At 47.3% G+C, this 21119-nt stretch overlaps 1 protein-coding gene across 3 annotated transcripts in view; it reads right to left on the minus strand.

Moving 5' to 3' along the window:
• The window catches only part of CDH13 (cadherin 13), a 1007942-nt gene that overhangs the window by 546589 nt on the left and 440234 nt on the right, over window positions 1–21119 (minus strand). For all 3 annotated transcript variants that reach the window (XM_080827654.1, XM_080827656.1, XM_080827655.1), the window contains exon 4: window positions 2596–2712. In XM_080827654.1, coding sequence (XP_080683780.1) covers window positions 2596–2712 — 117 coding nt within the window. The remainder of the gene's footprint in view (window positions 1–2595; window positions 2713–21119) is intronic.

Raw genomic sequence — 21119 nt, forward strand, 5'->3', positions numbered from 1 at the left:
GTCTTTATGCTTTCATAACCACAGAGTCTCTTCTTTAAATGACATCCTGAAGTCTGATATGTGATATTTCTAAAATTCGAGCTGCCTGACTCAGAGAGTTTGGGTGGGTGGGTGGGATATGTCTCCTTTCTCCCCACCTCCCCGGAACTCTCTGAAGACACCCGTATACTTTCTCATAGTTCAGCAGAGCATCACTTGTTAGCTATTAGTGGAGTTGATGAAGGTAAGGCATAGGATATAAAGAAAAGGATAAGATGAATGAATAAAACCAAGCAGGCACAAAGAGGAAAAGAGTTCCTTCAAAGGTATAAAAAGCACAGACATAGTTTTCACATAGCAGTACAGTTATTCACAACTCAGTGGTGCTCATGCTTTTGGTCCATAGCTCCCCTTAAAGTAGGACTGGTTTAGGCCAGTGGTTTTCAACCCTGGCTGCCCATCAGAATCACCCGGGATTTGAAAAAAAAAAAAAAAAATTCTGATGCTTAGACCTCACTCCTTGACCAACTGAATTGATCTTGCAAGGTGGAGCCTGGTGTCTGTATTTTAAGTGCCCCAGGCAACTCTGCTGTACAGTGGGGGTTGAGAACACCAGACTTACAGAAATGTCTAAAGAACAAGGATGCAACTTGTGCCTCTGAAACTGTTAGAGGCAGAGTCTTGCAGACTTGAGGAATCTGGCCCTTGAGGAGTGCCACACTTGGCTTCAGGGACACCTACACAAGGGCCATCACAGTGGTTAGGGCTGTCCAAAGGGTAGGGTACATCAACCCCACTGCTGCCCACTTGGAACAGCCCTGCTTCCTTCTGCATCATGTTCTGGACTCCTGGCAAGATTTTGCTTAAAGAAAGGTGTCTTTGGTACAGTGGTAGTTTAAAATCACAAATATGGTGATTACCAAGACATTGGATTATTGATGCCTCTAATTTCCAACAGAAATAGATTTCTGATAGTCTAAGTTACCCTCACTTCTGGTCCAATCACCCTAAAACAGCCCTCTTGGCAGATCTTTCTGTGTCCACTCCTCCTGATCCCTCTGTTCCCACAAATCATCCCCTATGAGACAGCCAGAGTGTCTTTAAGCACACACACAGGGTGACCTTCCAGTGGTCTCTTGATGTGTACACAACGAAATCCCCACTCGTCATGGTCTCTGGAGGCCCTACGACAGGCCAGCTTCTCTGACTTCAACTCTTACCACTCTCTTCCTTGCTTGCCTCATTGCAGCCATCCAGACATTTGGCTCCCCAAATACGCCTCATTTTTTCCCACCTGCGAACCTTTGCACATGCAGGGCCCTCTGCTAAGAATGCGGCTTCCCCAGATCTTCCCATGGCTGTCTCTGTCTCATCTTTCCAGTCTCCAATCAAACACCAGGGTCTCTGACAGCCTTCTTGGCCATGTTTGTGAACACTTCTGTCCCTCTACGCCCTGGTCTGGCCATTTAGTCTCTTTCTGAAGAGCTGTTTCTGCTCTTCATGGAATTTCTTATGCTTTGCAATTTTCTTGCTTATTTATTTGCTCATCAAAATATCTGTCTCTCTACTACAGTCCAAGCTCTGTCACAGTCGGGGCTTCTGTGCTGTTCATACCAATAGTCATCCAGTCCCAATCTTGGAGTCTGCCATAAAACAGATGCTACTTATTTATGTAATAAATGAATAAATAATCCAATAGCACCAGCCATTAAGGTCATTCACTGAACTAACCCACCACTGTTCAAATTCTGTGATGACCAAAAAATACCAACTGGTTTGAATTTGATTCTCCATGTTGACTTTTTCTAGGGGAAGAGGATGTACCTACCGGGTCATCAGTATTTCTGCCCATTTGACAGCAAACCTTTCTTCCTGGCAAAGTTATTGCCCTGACTCATGCAACATTGTTTTCTGGATCTGGTTAGGATGATTTAGTTCTTTTGGTCTGGTTTAGTTTTTAGAGGGTTGACCTAGTGGTGCTCCCGGATTTACACCTTTGAAAACTAAGATCTAGGGACTCCTGGGGGGCGCGTCACTTGGGTGTCTAACTCTTGATTTTGCCTCAGATCATGATCTTGGGGTCGTGAGTCGGAGCCCCACGTGCGGTCTGCTTAACACTTTTTCTCCCTTTGCACCTCCCCCTGACTCTCTCTCTCCCTCTCTCTTGAATAAATAAATAAATCTTTAAGAATAAAAGAAGGAAAAGAAAACTAGGATCTAGATTAAAAAGGCCATGGATCATCACACTGCTGTACTAGTAGAATAGAGAGTAGCGGGCTGGTAGCCTGGACATGGTCTTAAAAGCGACGAGTCTATTTCTTACCAATGACATCTCCCAGACGCAACTTTAGCACTGTTATCTGCCACGTAGCTCTCCAAAGCATGATATTCAAAGGTGTTATTTATTTATTTTTTTTTTGTAAATACTTTTTTTTGTTGTTGTTTGATGGCTTTTTGTCATTCTCTTATTGGCAAAACCATCTGGCTAGTTACCATAGAGGAATAAAGGCTGATTCCAGGGGGCCACGAAGACAGTCACAGTCAGTCTGCCTTGTGTATACTCTCCTCTTCATAAAAAATGCCTTTGTCATGTCATTTGTCTTTTGTCTGACTTACCTTGCCAACATCTCGTGGGAAAGGTTGTCTTTGATTCTCTGGAATTAAAATGGGAGATACCACAATGGACCTCTTTTGTCTTGGGACAGGAGAAGTTCTTGCAAATTTAAATATATCCTGAAAGAGAAAACAACAAAATCAGTTGACTAAAATCCCCCACGGAAAGGATGTATGAGTCTGCTCTGAGATATAGTTCCTTTGTTGTGAAAGCATACAGCTGTTTGGACATTGTTAATTTTATTCTATCAAACCTCATTAGCGTTAGCAAGTACATCGTTAGAATCATAGTAAAGCTGACATTGTGATTCACAATGACTATCATTAAGCTCTTTAATCCCATCTTCTGAATCATTCTATTGCCATGTCTGTCTTGATTTATACGCCCTTCAGTGTTTGTAGATTCCGGCTCTTAATCTGCCCAGCGAGGAGACTACTCACCTGGTCACTAACCCACAAAACCCACTGGATATAAAAGTGACTCTCCTCATGGCCAACTGCAAGGTCCTTACACTCACAAATGAACAGAGATGAAGGGGCAGTCACAAAGGTCTGGATGAGGTCAGGCATTATGGGGACCCCTAGTCTATGTTTTCTCGAGGACTCTTCGTTGTAACTGTTGGGACGCACTAACGATATAGTACACATGTTCCAAACTTCGACGACTGGAACAACTCTGTCCAATTTCTGCCCTATCTGTAATTAACCTACTCAATGACATAAATACATGCAAAAGAGGGAACTTTGTATCATAATTTAAATGAAGTGCCAGTATTGCTTTCCATAAAAAGCAGGAAACCATGAAAATAAACATACTAGAGACCGAATGATGGTATTCAATTCGAGGTAGAAACTCGAGGGCAAAAATAAGCTCCTCTTTGTCTTTTTAAATGTTTAAAAAAGATTTAATTATTGATTTGAGAGAGGTCTGCAGAGTGTCTCCAGCAGAATCCTTGCTGAGTGCAGAGCCTGATGCGGGGCTTGATCTCACCGCCCCGAGATCAGGACCTGAGTTGAAACCAAGCATCTGATGCTCAGCCAACTGCACCACCCAGGTGCCCCAAAGATCTTCTTTTTAACAGGGAGAAAAGAAAGGCATAGTGGGGCGTGAAAGGGTTGTTAGCACCAAGCTGAGGCTTTCCCCTGATCTGATCAGAGAACTGGAAGAGCATTGGAAGGGGAATATCTTCTCAGTATATAAACCAATCTCAGTCAGTGCTACCTACTCACCGAAATTATGTCATATACCATCAAATGTAAGCATCTCAAACTTTGGACAACACGTCCCTACCGAAATCATGTGGCAAATGATATTTAAATACCATCATTGATCCATGCCCCACAAAAGTATGTGTGTATTTGTATGCCTGCATGTGTGTGTGTGTGTGTGTGTGTGTGTAGTTTTAAAGGAAAATCTATATAAGAAAAGTTAAATAGGAAACCAGATCAACTAAGGCTAAGAAGGCTTCTATAATTTTTCCCTAGATATTGGTGGGAGTGTAATTTGATGGTCCTCTTGTGGAAAGCAACCAGGCAATATTTATTGGGAATCTTACAAATGTACATAGCCCTTCACCTGGTAATATCAGCCCTAGGAATACATTCAAATGCTAAATTCGAGAGAAGAATAAAATAGCATGCAGAAATGTATTCAGCAAGACATTATTTATAAAGGGTGAAAATGACAAACAACCTAAATGTTCAGTGCAAGGCGAAGTTGAATTTGGGTCCATCAGCAGGAGACACTCTTAGATAGTTAGCAGTAGTGCCGTCTAGAGGAGCAGGTTCTAACCACGACTACCACATTCGACTGCTTCCACAATCGCCAGCGCAGTCTACTCTACTAATAACAATTTCTCACCTGTGCACTGGACAATCTGCTGGGCACATTACATGTGTCCACTCTCATATTTGCAATTAAGTTCTCAAGTAAACCTTGTCCCTCCTCGACTGATGAGGAGTACCAAGTTCAGAGAGGCTATGTGACTTGCTCGATGCAGAAGCTAGCAGGGAGAATATGTAGGGAAGCACAGAACGGCATATTGGGCACCTCCCATCTTACGTAAACTATAGTAAGCATAGAAGAATAACATTTAAAATCTCTATGCATGAATGCAAATAAAGACTATTTGGTTTCTGGGAAGACCCAATAATTACTATTCAGGTAAAGACAGAAAACCAGAGTGTTGTGTACGTAACGGAGAGAAAATAACAAGGGTTAAAACTGCAACAACAAACGCACGCGTCCAACCAACCACCACCAACAAAGTAAGGCAGCCCCACCAGGCAAAATGCAGCATAGAGAAGGGGAGAATGGAACAGACAATGATAAGACAATGAAAAACACAGTGGATTATATTCAGGGAACACTGATGTGCAGAACATCTGTGAAGATTCTGTTGGTTTGCGAGGGAATGGCAAAGGAATAGAAAATATGTAAAATACGTACAACATATGAATCTCATTTACAGTAAGAGAAATCTTGAGGTTTAGATGAGAGAATGCCTCAGCAAGCACTATGAAAAGACTTGAAGTTCGATGCAAATAGGAAGGGTGGGTGATTTGGCTCCGTGACCCGGCAAAGGCAGGCTTCAGTTCATGAAGACAGTATGTGTAGATGTATCTAAAGTCACAAAAAAGCATACCGTGTCATCAGCACAAACTTTCCATTGTTTGTAGTAAAGGGCTTATGGGTGTTTGCAGGTCTGTGGACGGGTGAGTTTTGTCCTCATGGGGATGGAGGGGGTCAGGCTCCAGAGTCCCCGTCCCTACAGCTGGTGGCCTCCCCGCTCACCAGTGAGCCAAGCCTGCGGTGGCCAGTCCCTGTCCCCAGCTCTCACGGCATCCCAGAAACTTAGTAACCGCTGTGTCAGCCCTTGGGTCTTAAGTGCATAAGAAAAGAAGCGGACAGCCCTGAGCCTCAGAATGGCAACAGCACATGTGGAAGGGAGCGGGGTAGAGGGTGGGAACGGCTGATTTGAGAGACACTTTGGTGTGCATCAGAGAGCCCTCCATGGTGGGCACGGTAAGGAGTTCCGAGGACCGGACTGTCCTGTGTCTCCCAGCCATTTGCCTTACAATGACAAGGACCTCAAAAACTATTTGTCCTGGGCCGTGTTTTCATGTCAGCGGCTCCGTTTTTGTCCTTGTCTGTGACTTACGTGTAAATCTACAACTACGTGTTTGTTGACAAATGCCTACCTCGATCCTTGCTTCCGTGTCTAACTTTGATCAGGTCTGTGCTAAACGGCTTGCTTGCGGGCTCTGAAGCCACGTGTTTCCGTGTGACGGGGACAGCGTAGGAGCCAGAGCATCGGATGTAACTGACAATCATACACCTTGTGCAGATCTAGACAGGTGTGCTGTGCGATCGTGTTCATGCCCGACGGTGTGTGCTTGTATCTGTCAATCAGGGTGGGAAGCCTCTGAGTGCACCAGGCTGGGGGGACCCTCAAGAAAGAGAACAGAAGCCGAGGGGATAAAAAGAATGTGACCAACCTAGGAGCTGCTTCTAGAAGCAGAAGAAGCTTCTAGAAGGAGAAGAGACAGGATGTGGGAAGAACAGAACATCAGAGTAAAGGAGCGGCCGTGTAAGGATTTCCCAACTTCTGACGTTGCCGTTACCCAGACAGTGGGCAAAGAGGAAAAAACAAAACAAAACAGCGGTTCTGGGCACAGGTGCTGTGTGCTGTCGACTGGTAGACTTGCGGGGCCGTTGGGCGTCCAACAGAGATTTCTAGAGGGCATGTAAAGAGTTGTCTTTGGGAGGGAGCGATGAATGAGGGAGAGAGATGTCACTGTCACCCACGGACATGGGTAGCTGGACAGAAGGGAGAAGCTGATACCGCCCAGGTTATGTCGAGAGAGAAAAGGGAGGGGCTCAACCATTTGACGGGTTTCTAAAAGGCCAGTAAAAGCCACGGAAAGGTGAGGTGGCACAAAGAAGGACACCGGAAGGATGGAGATGAGAATGTCAAGCAGGAAGGGGCGCGTGGCCGCATCACACAACGCAGACGTCCCCTCCAAAAAGCCAAATACCGTAAGGAGCCTGTTGGGCTTGACAATGAATGGGTATTGATTTTAGAAAGAGCAGCTTAACAGTGTGTTAGGGTCGCGAGTCAGAGGAATCAATGAGAAGCAAGGGCTCTGGTGCAGAAGGAAAGGAGAGGCGCGGGAAGAAGTCTGTCCTGTCAGTTAAAGGGGAGGCCAGGAGGTGTGCTGGACACGAGGAAGAACGGGCTCGCGGAAGGAAGCCGCTGTGTGGGGTGAGCGCAGGGGACAACTGATGGGGGCGCGTGCCCGGGGTGGCGGGACGGGAGTGGCTCAGCGGCAGTCAGCCCAGGTGGGGAGGATGGAAACTGCCTTCCTTGAGGACAGAGAGAGGTTGAAGGGGAATTGCTCATCTGTAAAGGAGGGCTCAGAAGTGAAGGATGCGCTTTATCAATACTGGGACCAGGATGCGAGGACATGAGGACAAGACGCTCAGTCCCTTCTACGCGGTTGGTGGCTTAAGGCCAGATCTTAACACAGACACACATGACACACAGCCACCTCTGGATTCCCACACACAGCGACACCCGCACGCTACCATCAAAATTCTCACCAGATGCAAATGCTCATGCACACCTGCACGTGTACACACGCACACACACACACACTCATGGATAGTTACACATACAACAGCCACACATGACAAGCCTAAACCCAAGGACTTATAGGACACACATACCACACCTTCCTGCTTCAAACTGAGGCGGTTTTCTCAGCCACGGGGACACACACGCAGGCGTGAGTCTCCCGTGGGACCCTTCCCACGGCCCCGAAGTTGCCGGACCGTGATCTTCTGCATCCGAGAGCCTGGGACAGGAGGGGGAGGCCCGCAGCAGCCTCGCCCAATCTCGCTCAAGGCAAAGGGGCATAACCGTGTCCTGGGGAGACTCGCTCAAGCAGGACTTTACCACAGGAGAACTGCCCCCCTTCCAGAACGTCTCTCATCTCCTGCGGGCTCACTGGAGCCTTTGCCTTTCTGTCGGAGGGTGTTTGGGTTTACAGTCCCATTTGCTTTCTTCTCTGCTTCTCAATCTCAGGAGAGACTGGCGGTGTGTTAGAAGGAAGTTTCACACTCCCTGAGGGTGTCACGTCACACAGTGGAGAGAGCGTGCTGGAAATAAACGGGGGACCCCCGTCACCGTGGCCAGGGGAGGGGCTGGGGGGCCGGGGAAGGAGGAAGGAGGAAAGAAGCGAAAAATGTGAAAAGGGGAGGAAGACTGGATTCATATTCATTCATTCATTCATTCATTCACTCATTTCTTCAAATACTTCCCGTGGAGCCTTCCTCTCTGCTGGGAGTCCTTCTAAGCATCTGAGAAAGTCCGGGGAACAAGAGAAACCTGTGCCCCGTGCAGCTCCCATTCCGGAGCGGGGAGCGAGACGAGCGGAACAGTGGCCTGGAGCACCAACAAGCAGGGGGCCTGAAGGTGTGCAGGGGGACGGCTGCTGAGGTTTTCCTCAGGAAGGCCAAGGGAAGGGCCTCCGGGGAAGGCGGCAATGAAGACTGAAGGCGGAGGGGGCCGTGTGTGCACGGGGGGCAAGGCCGCGGGCAGCAGGAGGGAGGCGGCCTGCTTGGCCAGAGCACTGGGAGGAGCACAGGGAGAAGCTCGGGGAGGAGACCTGCCCGGGACCTGGGGGAGGGAACTGAGATGCTGGCTGGCTGCCCTGTAGCCCACAGCGGGGACTCTTGGGGATAGAGGTTTAAGCTGAGAAGGGACAGGAGCCCACTTACAATTCAAAAGACACACACGCAGGCCGCTGTGTGCGGAACAGACTCGTGGGGGAACGGGAGGTTGTTCATTGGTCGCCTTTCTTCCTTTTCCCAGCCCGGCCTTCACAGGGCGAGAGGTTCCCGGGAAAATGCGCGTGTGATTATTTGATCTGGAGAAAGGCAGAGCCGGAGTCGGTCTGCCCTCTGACTTCCCACGGCATGTTGAAAGTCTCTGCGAGGTAGAATTTAAGTGCCATCAAATTCACCCGTTTTCATGTGTTGCAAGGCCGCGACGATCAAGACATTTCCAGAGTGGAGCCATCATCACCGCCATGGAATTTTAGAACATTTCCATCATTCTGAAGGAGAGCTGGTGCCCACAGGCAGCTGCTCCCCTCTTCCAAGCCTGGCTCACAGGCTACCACAGCTCTACGTTCTCTCTGTACACGTCTGCCTTCTCCCTACCTTTCAGAAAAGGGAATCACAATACACTTCCACAGCGTGGGCTCGCCTCGGTGGTGTGAGGACCGGGAAGGAGAAAGGGACGGAGCCGACACCCAGTGTCCCCTCCCACCACACCTGCGGACGCCACCCCAAGAGAGCATTAAGGTTTGAGAGGACCGACCTTATTCCCTTCACCCCGAACCGAAGGCCAGAAAGTAGCGTGGATCTGTCTTGCCACCTGTCAGAGGATCTCCCTGAGCCAATACTCACGCGGGCCAGAAGTGGCCAGAGAACTCGGGCCTGCCTTCCCTCCCTCCCAGTCCTTGCTCTTGTATCAGGCAATAAACGAGAGGGGGAAATAGTACCAACTCAGGGACAAAGCCACAAACGTCTGCCTTTGTTCTCTCTCCCACCGTTGGGAGTTCTGGGCAAAGCCATGTGCTGGGAGGAGACATTTCAATGAAGGCGACGCACTGCAGGAGCTGGGAGCAAGGGAGGGCAGTGCCACGTGAGACCTGGTGGTCCACCAGGCCCTGGGCGTGGACAGTGTTGGAGATCACGGTGGGAAGGTCAGATGTACTGCCGGGCCGAGAGGGGCCTTTACGGGGTTCATGCGAACGTGTGATGTTTTGGGGGTTTGAATGGCACGTCCGGTTAAAGGATCCTGAAGATTATTCCTTCGGAGGGTTTGAAGCCTGCATTCCAAACTGTAGTCATAAGGTCACTTGGCCTGTTTCTTTCCCAAGTTTCTAAGCCAAAGATTTACTTGGCATCCGTGTCCTGGACTCACCAAGCCTGTGTAGCAAAGACTGCCGTTTACGGAGGAGGGACGAGCCGGGTACCACGCTGGGCACCCATGCCAGTGTCCCATTTAACCCATCCCACAACTCCTAGGTAGAACCACTACACCTGTTGGCGTGAGGCTCGAAGATGCCACCGACTTCCCCAAAGTCACTTAGCCCTTGATCGAAGCACGGGAACCCCGGCATCTGCGGCTCGAGGCCCCCTGCTCTACGCGCGATACTGCTGTCTCCACAGGCCCAGCCGGTGCCCCCCTTGACCAGGAGGCCTGCGTCCGCACAGAGCTCCCTGGCCTGTTTACCTGAGTATACTGCAGAATGACAACTCTGCGTGTGCAGAGGATAGACCACAAATCTCTGGCAGCCTCTGGCTAAAAGGATCAGCTACCGATACTGCAGGGGGACAACTTAATTGTCTGCAAATTTCTGCAAATGAATGGAACTGCAGAAATCAATCTCCAATTTATTCCATTTTTGCAGCTGATCTCATCGTGCTGAAAGCTGCCAGGAGGAGGGTTCTCTGCCCCTCTGTTCACATTCTGTATGCAATCAAATGCACCGTTCAGCCAGCTTTGCTGTACCTGGGGCGAGACTTAAAATTTGTTTTATTAACTCCTGGGGCTGAAGTTTGCCTACTTAAGGAAGAAACAATCAACAGACATCAAACTTTCTGCAGCGAACGCAGGAGGCTTGAGAGCCAGGACTCTGAGGAGAGCTTGCTTCATTGACTATTTCCCTGACGTTCTGGAGGCCGAATGTCAGCACAGCCGTCATTTGCTCTGGGCTCCCTGCACAGAGTCACGATGACAGTGACATGGGGTGGTGTGGAAATTGCCCATTAGTCCCGCACGCTCGCCTCATGGTATGGCAACGGGCGTGATAGAGCTCGTTTGGAAAGGAGGGTCGAAGGGGAAGATGACGGGGGGAGACGTCACAGGGTAGAGTAAAGCTCATCTGCTCTTGTAAGTTATGTCACGCGAGCTTCTCGGGCTGCTGGTCTGCAGACAGGAGAAATGGGCACGAGCCACGGTTTTCTAGATGCCTGCCTGCTTTCCGAGAAGTGGCTGCCCGTGCAGTCAGAAACAATTTCTCCAATGACGAAGGTCGTCTGTCGGAGACTTTGGGGATGGCCGGTCTTACAGGAAAGCTTGCAATGGAAGGACCGGTGTCAGGACCTCTGAGTGATGAGCACCAAGGCAGCAACACATTTCCAAAGGTAACGGATGTGACCGCCGTTCTGTCGCCGTGGGTGTTTAGGGTGGAAGAGAAAGGGCTTTGCCCGAAGATGTCAGCGGAGGAAAGGATTCGTCAAGAAAAGGATTCGTCGGAGGAATGTGCCGCTTGAATGGTGACTCCAGAATTCTCTGTCTAGCAGCCAGGAAGATCTTTTAAAATATCCCCCTCCCCCTGACCAACTGCAGACTTGCTTCCCCTTGTCAGAGGGTGGAACCTCCGGTGCTGCCAACACCCCGGAGGGCGAGCATGTTGGGCTCCGGAAACCACCTCTGACCTCAGGAGGCCTCCTGCCATCCAGGTTCTGCTTCAGCTACACAAGCCGTACCAGGATCCACAGGTTGTAAACACTTACCTGAGGTCTTTTCACCCAGCAGTGCTCCTTCCCAGCCCTCCCCTCTGGTGCCTGATTGACACCCTCCCTCCCTCCCTCCAATCCACCATCCTTCTACTCTCAGCTTAAACACCAAGTCACCAGACTCTTTGCTATGGGGATCGCCTGCAGCTTGCCCTTTCTATCCAGAGTCTGGCTCTCAGCTTCTGACTACACATCCACCCAGGGCCATCAGCCTATCGATGTCTGTCTGCCCCAGGAGGCTACGGGCCCCAGGAGGGCAGACACCGTGTCTCCCTGGTTTGTGACTGTGTCCCCTGGTGCCCAGCACAAGGCCAGGCACATAGCAGGTGTCCAAAAGGTATTTTTTAAAACAGTATTAAATTAAAAAATCATTAAATAAATGTAGGGTTACTGTAAGAATTAAGGTAATCTAGGTAATGGGCGTAGCACAGTGTCTGGTTTAGGGTTCTTGCTCCACAGTTGTGTCTACTAAGTAAGTAAGTAGGAGGTCTAGGACTCCTTTTTAAATTTCCTCTTCCCTATGGAAATCTGTTCTCTGACAACAGTTATTACTACAACCCTCGGTTTGGACTTTTTCATCCTAGAGTGCTCCGTGCTTGGTGAAGTGATGTGATCTATAGAAATTTTTCGGAAGGTCCACCCCTTGGAGCACTCTGCAGAAGACCGCTGCTTTCTGGGGAAATGACAAGGGGGCTGAGATGGGAAGGCCACGTGGGCTCCAGGCAGGTGGACGGACAAGGAGGAGGAAGGGCTCCAGGCCTGGAGACTGGCAAGTGAGAAGACACAGAAGCAGGAGGAGACCAAAGACCAGAAGGGCTGAGGCAGCGGGGGATAGGGCTCAAAGGAGCCCTAGAAGAGGCAGGAAGGGGAGAGCGACCAGACCTGGTCCACAGGATTGTTGTGAATCCCACGAGAAGCCACTGAATGGTTCTCAGCAGAAGTCTGGGATCTGACCTTGCCTTTGACTCTGCCTTGTCAGAGCTGAGGAGCCGTCCCTGGAGAACACATTTTCTTAGATGGGTTTTCTTTTCTGCTACCCTAAGCCGTCGCTGTATTTGAGAAGTTGAACTTAAAAATCAGACACGAGTAAAACAGCACTCCCCGCTCCTCCCACGCACACACCCATTCTCCCACTTGCTCTAAAATGTCAACTTCCCCACATTTGGACGGCTAGTTAAAAAAATAAAATAAAAGCATATGCCTTGGATGAAAATTTGCCAAACCACACTTCCAAAACGCAACCGCCTCCAAAATATTTCATGAGTCTCGCAGGACCAATAACAACACAAATCAGGACTTGCTAGTTTCATTGGAGGTGAAAAATGTTTTAAACATATTTAGATTCCTCAGTCAGAGGTCCGTTCAACCGCGTGTGATGGTGATGGGGGTATAATGGATACAATTTCCCTCTGTCTGCTCTGGCATTGATAAAATATTCATGTTAAATAGCTATTCTGAACACCTGAAGGCGTCTTGCTGCGTTTTACAGATGGACTTGTTTTTCTAATACACACATGTACTCCTGTCTCAACAGCTGTATTAACTTGAGTATGTATTCTAGATGTGTGAGCACGTACCCCAGATCCCACGCTTTCTGGTCTGCGTGAGCTCATAAATTTGTGAGTGGCCTTTAAAGAAAGCCCCCATTAGGAAACCCACATGTGGAAAAAGAATTCTTTTCAATTCGGTGGGTGTTTATTGGGTGTTGGCTACGTGCTTCCCCCCAAGGAATTTCCATCGTAAATGGTACAGAACTATCCTGCAGGCACCTCAGACCCAGCGTGTCCTAAACCAAACTGAGAATCTTGCCCCGTCCAGGGGTGCCTGCCTCCCTATCTCAGAACTGAAGAACTACACCGTTATGTCCCATGGACAGTTGACTTCGCTCCCGCCATACTGCTCTCCCGAGTGGTTACCGCCTCTGGAGGGGTTTCCCGAATCCGTGTGTCCTTCCCTAGTACCACGCCGTGAGCATCAATTTCCTCTGCTCGCCTGTGGACTCTTTGTGTCTGATCGTTTCCTCTTACGCATGAGCCCACCGGATGCTAGAATTATAACCACCAGGACCTCAGCACCCTTAGTCCGGACTCCCCAGAAGCAGACACTGAGACAAAGATTTGAGACCAAGGAGTAGTTTAATATACTTTCTAAATTTTCTATAATGAACCTATTCTACTTGGAATCGGGACAAAAAATGAATTCATTTACTCGCAACCCTGTCTCGTACCAACAGAATAGCCTTTCAGTGTCCTTCCTTCCAGGTTTAAATATAATTTCTGCTTAAGCTGAAATGGAAGGGTCTGAACAATTCCAAACCTTGCTTTTTGAACCTAATGATAAAAGCCAAGCTTCTTTCCCTCCCGTGTCACAGACTCTGTAAACACAATTTTAGCAGCTGCATGGCACATCACAGGGACGCATCAGGATACATTTAACTGTTCCCTTGTCCTCAAGCTTGTCAAGTGGAGGTATTTCCAATGCTTTAGTATAAACAAAATGCAAATAAATTATCATTGTATGTGCAGTTCGATTTGTTTACTTGTTTGCTTGTCTCTAAACAAGGAGTTCTTGGAATGGACTAGGGCAGTGGGTTACTAGGTCAAAGGTTATGAGCACTTTTTAAAAAAATTTAATTTAATGGGGCGCCTGGGTGGCTCAGTGAGTTAAAGCCTCTGCCTTCGGCTCAGGTCATGATCCCAGGGTCCTGGGATCGAGCCCCGCATGGGGCTCTCTGCTCAGCAGGGAGCCTGCTTCCCTTCCTCTCTCTCTGCCTGCCTCTCTCCTTACTTGTGATCTCTATCTGTCAAATAAATAAATTTAAAAAAATTTTAATTTAATTTGTGTGTGTGTGTGTGTGTGTGTGTGTTCTAAAGGACCTGGGACATATTCCCAAACCATGATCAGCACTAAAAACGGATTGCACGTGGCCATGGCAGGGCATTCCCCAGTGGTTCCCACACCTCCCTCCGGAGCCAATTTCTATAGTTCCAACCATGTTGGTTTTGCCCAAACATGCCGCGCTCGCTCAGAGCTTAATGCCTTCACTTGTGCTGCTCCTGTGACTAGGATGTTTGTCCTCCCTTGTTTATTTCCAGTCCCCTCTACCTGCCGGATAACACACACACACACACACACACACACACACACACACACACACACACACACGATGTCTACTATACACTGCCTGTGTCATTCTCCTACTCAAGTTAGATGGAACCTTCTGGATAGTTCCTATAATTTCAGGTTTCTTCGGCCAGTTCCCATTAGTATGCAAGGGCAGGCCTCATTCTCCAGACCTTAACAAAGATGATCTGTTTAATAAATATTTATCTCTTTAATAAATGCTACCGGATATCAGACGGTAAGCTGATAAAAATCTCTTTCCTTCTTTTCGACTTTTTGACTTGTCCACGCCTTACGGTGACCTCTGAGAAGAGAAGAACCTTCCGTCTCACTTAACCCCTGATGCATTTAATCATCGGGTTGGAAGGGACCTGTTCTCTCCGCTGCAGCTGAATCACCTCATTAACTGGCAGAAGACAGGCCTGGCTGTCCCTACAGGCACAGCCACCCTACAACGAGGCCTGACCTCACATGGGCCTGGAGACACTGCGTGCTGACAGATGTCACCGAGTGACCGCAGGCTGGAGTCGGAGAAAGACAGGGCAGGACATCAGCTATAGAAGCAGGTGCTTCTTTACTGTTTCACCCCAAGTAAAACCCAACATCTGAAGCCAAGTCTTAGGGTGATTCAGGGAAAGGAGGGCCCCAAATCCAGCTTCCCTAAAACGGGGGGCGGGGAGGGGTGAAACCAATCCTCCCCTTCGGCCGGGCACCTGCCTGTCTCAGGATCCCTCCCAGAGGGACCACATTTAAAGCGGTGTCCTGATGCTTAAGGAAGGAAGTGCTCATTCCCGGGACTCAGTCTCCGCATTTGGTCTGTTTCTGAGCTCTGAGCTCCTCCCGTTTTTACCCACTTGCTTTGTTTTTGATTGTTAACGTCTCGATGTTATGGCCGCGAGCTCTAAAATTAGAAAGCCATTTCTCACGCCGCCGCCAAAGCCAATTGCCTCCTTTGTCCAACCCATTTTTAAATATCCTTCATGATTGCAAGTCAAGATTATTCTGCTTCGGGAGTCGTTCTCAATATTTAACGTAAATTATCCTCCTTTCTCTCCCCTCTGTAAATTTCTTCTCTGACACGGACGCCTCCCCCCAAACTTCCAGCCCTATTCCTCTTCCTCTTTTGTTAAAGACATTTTAATTAAGACACCCGGGTAACATTAACCTACTTAAGCAGTAATCTCCCTTTTATGTAGCTCTCTTCAGTGCAGTCCCCAGTCAGCAAAGTGTCTTTCATCGGGCTGCCCCGTGTCTCCCTCCTCCCTTTGTTCTGTGGTTTTCCGCTGGATTACAGATCCTCACATTTTAATTCAGCCCCCACTGCTGTTCCACACGACACACTTTCCATTAATAAATGCATCTTCACGATGATGCCTGCGGTGTCACGTGTCTCACCGACTTCATTGATTACGGCGGCCTTTGAAGGTTCAAAGGTGCGTCAGATCTACCAGGAAAAAGTGGAGAAGAAGACCACGTTTGATATTCTCCAACATCTGAGGTTTCCCTGGGCCCCGAAGTTTTGATGTCAGGATGGCGAAACAACAGCGGCTTGAAGAGAGGAGAGCCTGGTATAAATATGCAGTTACCATGTGATCCTCATTCTTCCTTAAAAGACCGCGGGATCAGGCTCCTTCTTCAAAGTCAGCATCGACAACTACAGAAACTATTTGATAATGGAGCTCGGAAAATCTATTATGGGACCGAGAGAAATATGTTGGCATCCCAGCTACTCTGTGAACTTGCCCCACAGGAAGGGAGCGCTTCTGTTTGTTTTCAAATGCTTCACATTAAATTCTTCGAGCATTTTTACAAAGAGGAAAGTATCTTTGAAAATCAGTGAATTCTAAATGACGAGAGGGAACATCGAGCGTTGACTGTGGGTTTGGCGTTAGGACTTACAAATGTGGGGATTAAGGAGGGCACGTACTGCGCGGAGCACTGGGCGTGGTGCATAAACAAGGAATCTTGGAACACCGAAAAAATAAAATAAAATTTAAAAAAGAGTCTGGAAATGCCCTAAAATAAATGATTAAGATCTTAAAAAAAAAAAAAGACTTACAAATGCTTTTGTCCATTAATACGCAGATAATCTCTGTGATGTCAACACCACTACACTCCCATGCTACAGATGAGAAAACCGAGGCCCCAGAAAAGTTAAACAGCTTGCTCAAGGACATATTGCTGGCGAGTGAGGAGCCGGGGCTGTCACCCACTGCACCTCTTGCCTCCTGTGTGTGCTATCTTGATGCGTCATGATTTTAATGACTAAAGTAATTTTGTTCAGGATCTTTTCCAGTTAAACTTATACATAACATATCTATCCTTTCTCGGGTCCATGAGCTCCATTTTCAAAATACGTTCAGACCTTGACTGCTTCTCATTCCCTGACCCTCCCCCAACTGCCACCACCCTGGTCCTAGCCAACATCCTATTTTGCAAAACCCTTTTAACTGGTCCCCTAGCTTCTGCTGTTGACTAACGGGCCCCATCCCTCCCTCCTAACGGCCAGAGTGGTCCTGTCAAAACAGGAACTGGATGGCATCACTCTTCCGCTTCATGGTTTCTGGTGGGGCCTCCTAGCACTTGGAATACAACCAATGTCTTTGCACCGGCCTCGAGTATTTGATGTAATTTGCCCCCCGCCTCCTGTTACCTCAAGTCCCCCTGACCTACTCTGGCTCAGTGCAGTTGCATTGGCATCCTAGAACATCCAGGTATGTTCTACCTCAGGGCCTTTGCATCGCATGCCCTCCCTGCCTGAAGTACTCTTCCCTGCAGATACTTACGGAGCTGCTGTATTAGTTCCCTATTGCCGCTATAACAAAGTATAATCGATGGTAGCTTAAAACAACACCAGGTTATCTCACCCCTTTGGGGCCAGATGTCCCAAACTGGTCTCCCTAGACTGAAATCAAGGTGTTGTCACGGCTTTGTTTCTTCTTGAGGCTCTAGAGAAGAATCTGTTTCCTTGTCTTTCCCGCTTGCTAGAGGCTGCTGCCTACATTTCTTGGCTCCTGACCCTTTCCCCCACAGCAGAACAGCATCTTCAAATCTCTCTCTGGTTCTCTTATGATTGTATTAGGCCCACTGGATCATCCAGGAGCATCTCCCAATCTCAACGTCCTCAATTTAATCATATCTGCAAAATCTCTATTGACCTGGAAGGTAAGCTGCACAGGTCCCAGGCATGGGGATGTGGCTGTCCTGGGGCCACTATTCTGCCTGCCACAAATCTGCTTTCACGTCTTTCCTCAAGTGTCACCTTCTTCACGATGACACTGCTGGCTCCTCTCACCTGTATTTCTTTCTCACTAACACACCATGCCCCTCTTCCGTGCTTTATCTCTGTCTTCTTCACAAGATGACAATCTAACGTACTCACACTGATTATTTCATTTGTTATCTGTCTCCTCTCCTAGAATGTAGGCCCCATCAATGCAGGATTTTCAGGGTCATTTTTCCATAGTTGTATCCCCTGCACCTAGACTAGTGTCTGGTATAGAATAGGTACTCAATAAATATTTGCAGAATCACTCATATCCCTTCCAATAAACTGACATATAAAGGATCTTAATCATATTGAAGGTGAAAAATGAGAAAGAAAAATCAATCAGCCTGATTCACTGAGTACCTATTATGTGACTTCCACTATGTTACATGATATATATAACACAAAAATTTGTGAAGAGGTGTCAGGCTGCCATTCACAGTGGTAAAGGATGCGCACTGCACAAAGGCCTTTGGAGGAGGTGGGCGAGGGCTGAAATTTCACCTTGTGTTATGCAGCCATAAGCCCACTGGGCCTGAGACCCTTGAGGGGATGGCTGTTTCTAAATCACTTGAAGGCCCTGTTCCTTCTATCCTGCACTGGCACTACTTGCCTGGCATGAGCAGGCCTTCAGTTATTACTCCAATGGGGCATTAAAGCTTTCTGGACATCGCAAGGGAGGCGCCCAGAGGAAGCAGGTCTGGGAAATGGTGACAAAATCTGTAGGACCATGGGTTTCAACCTCAGAACCTGAGAGAGGCTGCACCTTCCTGCTGTAGCAGGGCTCCTTGGACTGGGAGCTGGGGGACCTTGGTTTCTATTTCGCCTCTGCCACTAAGGCTGCAGGTCACAAGGGAATTTATTACCCTTGTGTGGAACACCAGTTTCCACACTTCTGCAACGGGTGGAGTGATCCCTCCCACAACAGAACTCTTGTGAAGGGTGTAAGAATGTTTTGCCAACTCCAAATTCTGTTCCAGCATGGGCTCATCATTTATTCCTAAGTCACAGAGCCTGTCTCAGTCATTCCTTTGCTCAGGACATCCAGTGGATCCCCATCTTATCAGAATGAAAGGCAAGATCCTTACAGTGGCCTGTGGGGCCCTGTTCAATAATAACACATGGTGATTAAAAGTGTGTGTGTGTGTGTGTATACACACGTGCATGTGTGTGTGTATGTTTGTGTGTATGTTCAATCTGCTCCACCCCATTCACCCTCCAACTGTACCTCCTACAATTCTACCCTTTGCTGACTCCACTCCAGAGGTACTAACATCCTCAATGTTCTTGGATCATAAACATTCCTACCTTAGGGCCTTTGCACTTGCTGTGTGCCATCCAAGAATGCCCTATACTTGGGTCTCGACAGCTTGTACTCTTACTTCAGTGAAGCCTTTCCCAGCTCCAGTGTCCAAGATTGTATGATTTCCCCCAGCATTTACTATTTCCCCTCCATGATTTAGTTATGTTCATGTCACTGTTACCATCTACTATATCACATATATAACTCATTTATATATTTTTTGCCTATACTCCCACTCCACACCAATATATAAGATCCATGAGGCAGAGATCTGATTTTTACTTTTTATTTACTATTATAACCCTAGTAAACCAGAACAATTCTTAGTACCCTATGAGTGCTCAAATGACATGTGAATGGAGTGAATAATGAATTAATCTAATCAGGAAGGCAGAATGAGCCTATGTGGAGTAATAGAATCTGCCGAGATGCGAAGTTGTGTTTACCGATTTTTAACAGAAAAAGAGATTGTGCCTGAGCAAAGCAATTAGGGTAGCGGGTTGAATGCTGACTTGTTTTTGTAGGGTGGTTAAGGTTTGGGTGGACAAAGCAGGAATCAACGTAGGTAGAAGAAAGCAACAGAAACAGCAAGACTGCCATCCTGCACTCACTGAGCGCTTGCCATACACCAAGGACTACCCTAAGTACTTCACAGATGGATCAACTCATTTAATCCTCGAAATAGCATTTTTGTAGTTACTGTTGTTAACCTCATGCTGCAGATGAGAAAACGAAGGCACAGGGAAGTTAAGTAATTTGCAAAGAACAGTTCAACATTAAAAGAAGCATAAAGTTGGGAGTAGTGGCAGTGTGGGTTGTTATTCTAAGGATCAGAAAAAATAGAAGTAAAGCACTTTGCTTCTAGAGGATTCTCTCGAAGTGATGGCTATCATGATTAGTGCAACAGGTAGGCCAGAGAGATTAGCTAGAATTTTGGCTTTACGTCTTTTCTTTCTTATGCTGTCCACGCCAATACATGAGTCCAAACATGTTTGTGAACTCCTTCCATGTCACCTGCAGAAGTTTCTGTTTTTAGTTGGCTACACTGGAGAAATGTCAGTGAGTAGGAGCTTCGTAGCCCACTATACCATCTGGCTAGGCGTCCAGCCTCTAAGATTATGGACATGTTCTATCAGATGTAACTTTACCATCTAAGCCAGAGATTGGCAGATCAGACAGTAGCTCATTGCCCTGTAATGAGCATCTTTTATGTCTTTAATATAGGACATTTGTAACACAGGTGCCCTCTGGATCTATCACTATCTTGCTGTTGGTACTCTTGGCCATCATGTAATCATGTACATCTCCTACTGTAAAAAGGAGTTTAGAGTAGTATTTGCAGGCATGACTGTTAAACCGATGGTCTGTATTCAAATCCTAGCTCTGCCACTTATCAGTGTTATGCTAAATTTCTTCAACTGTTCCATGCCACAGTTGTAACATGTATAACATGGAGATTCTAGTGTCTACATCACAGGGTTGTCGTAGGTATAAAAAGTGTGTGTGTGTATACATGCTCACGGGCATGTATATATGTGTGTGTGTACATACTGTATAAGTATACATTGTGCCTCATATGTATTGTATATTGCTTTTCTTCTAGGGTACATTCTGTAATGCTCTCTCTACTCTGCATGAAAAGACCATTGGTATTGGTCTCAAAGAAGCAACTATCAGTTTCAGTTAATCTGTGCAAGCCCATATTTATTTTACCTCTTTTCCCAGTGCTCACATCTTATTGGTTTCAATGCTCTCTTGATTCACCCCTCAAAATATTTCTTATCACAGTCAAAATGCTTCAAACCAGTAAAAAAATAAAATAAAATCTTAAGAGCAGCCGGTGGGGGTGGGGGGGAAGCTACATCATGGAGAAAAAAAAGATAAGGATAACAGCAGATGTCTTGTGAGAAACAATGCAAGTCAGAAGACCATGGAGCAAACCTTTAAAATGCTCAAAGAACAAAAAACCAATTCAGAATTCTAAACCCAGGGAAAATATCTCCTGAAGTTCAAGGTAAAATAAAGACTTTTGCAGATATTCCAAAGGTGAAAGAATTCACCACCAGCAGAACAGCACCATAAGAAGCATGAACTAGTTCTTCAGCTGGAAGGAAGGTGATACCAGCTGGAAATAAGGGTCTACACAAAGGCATGAAGAGCACAAGAAATGGTGGGTATGTAGGACGGATGACTTTTTTTTTTTTCAAATTTTTAAAAATATGCCTTGAAAAGGTAAC

The sequence above is a fragment of the Martes martes genome (assembly GCF_963455335.1).
Source record: "Martes martes genome assembly, chromosome: 17".
NCBI classification, from domain to species: Eukaryota; Metazoa; Chordata; class Mammalia; order Carnivora; family Mustelidae; genus Martes; species Martes martes.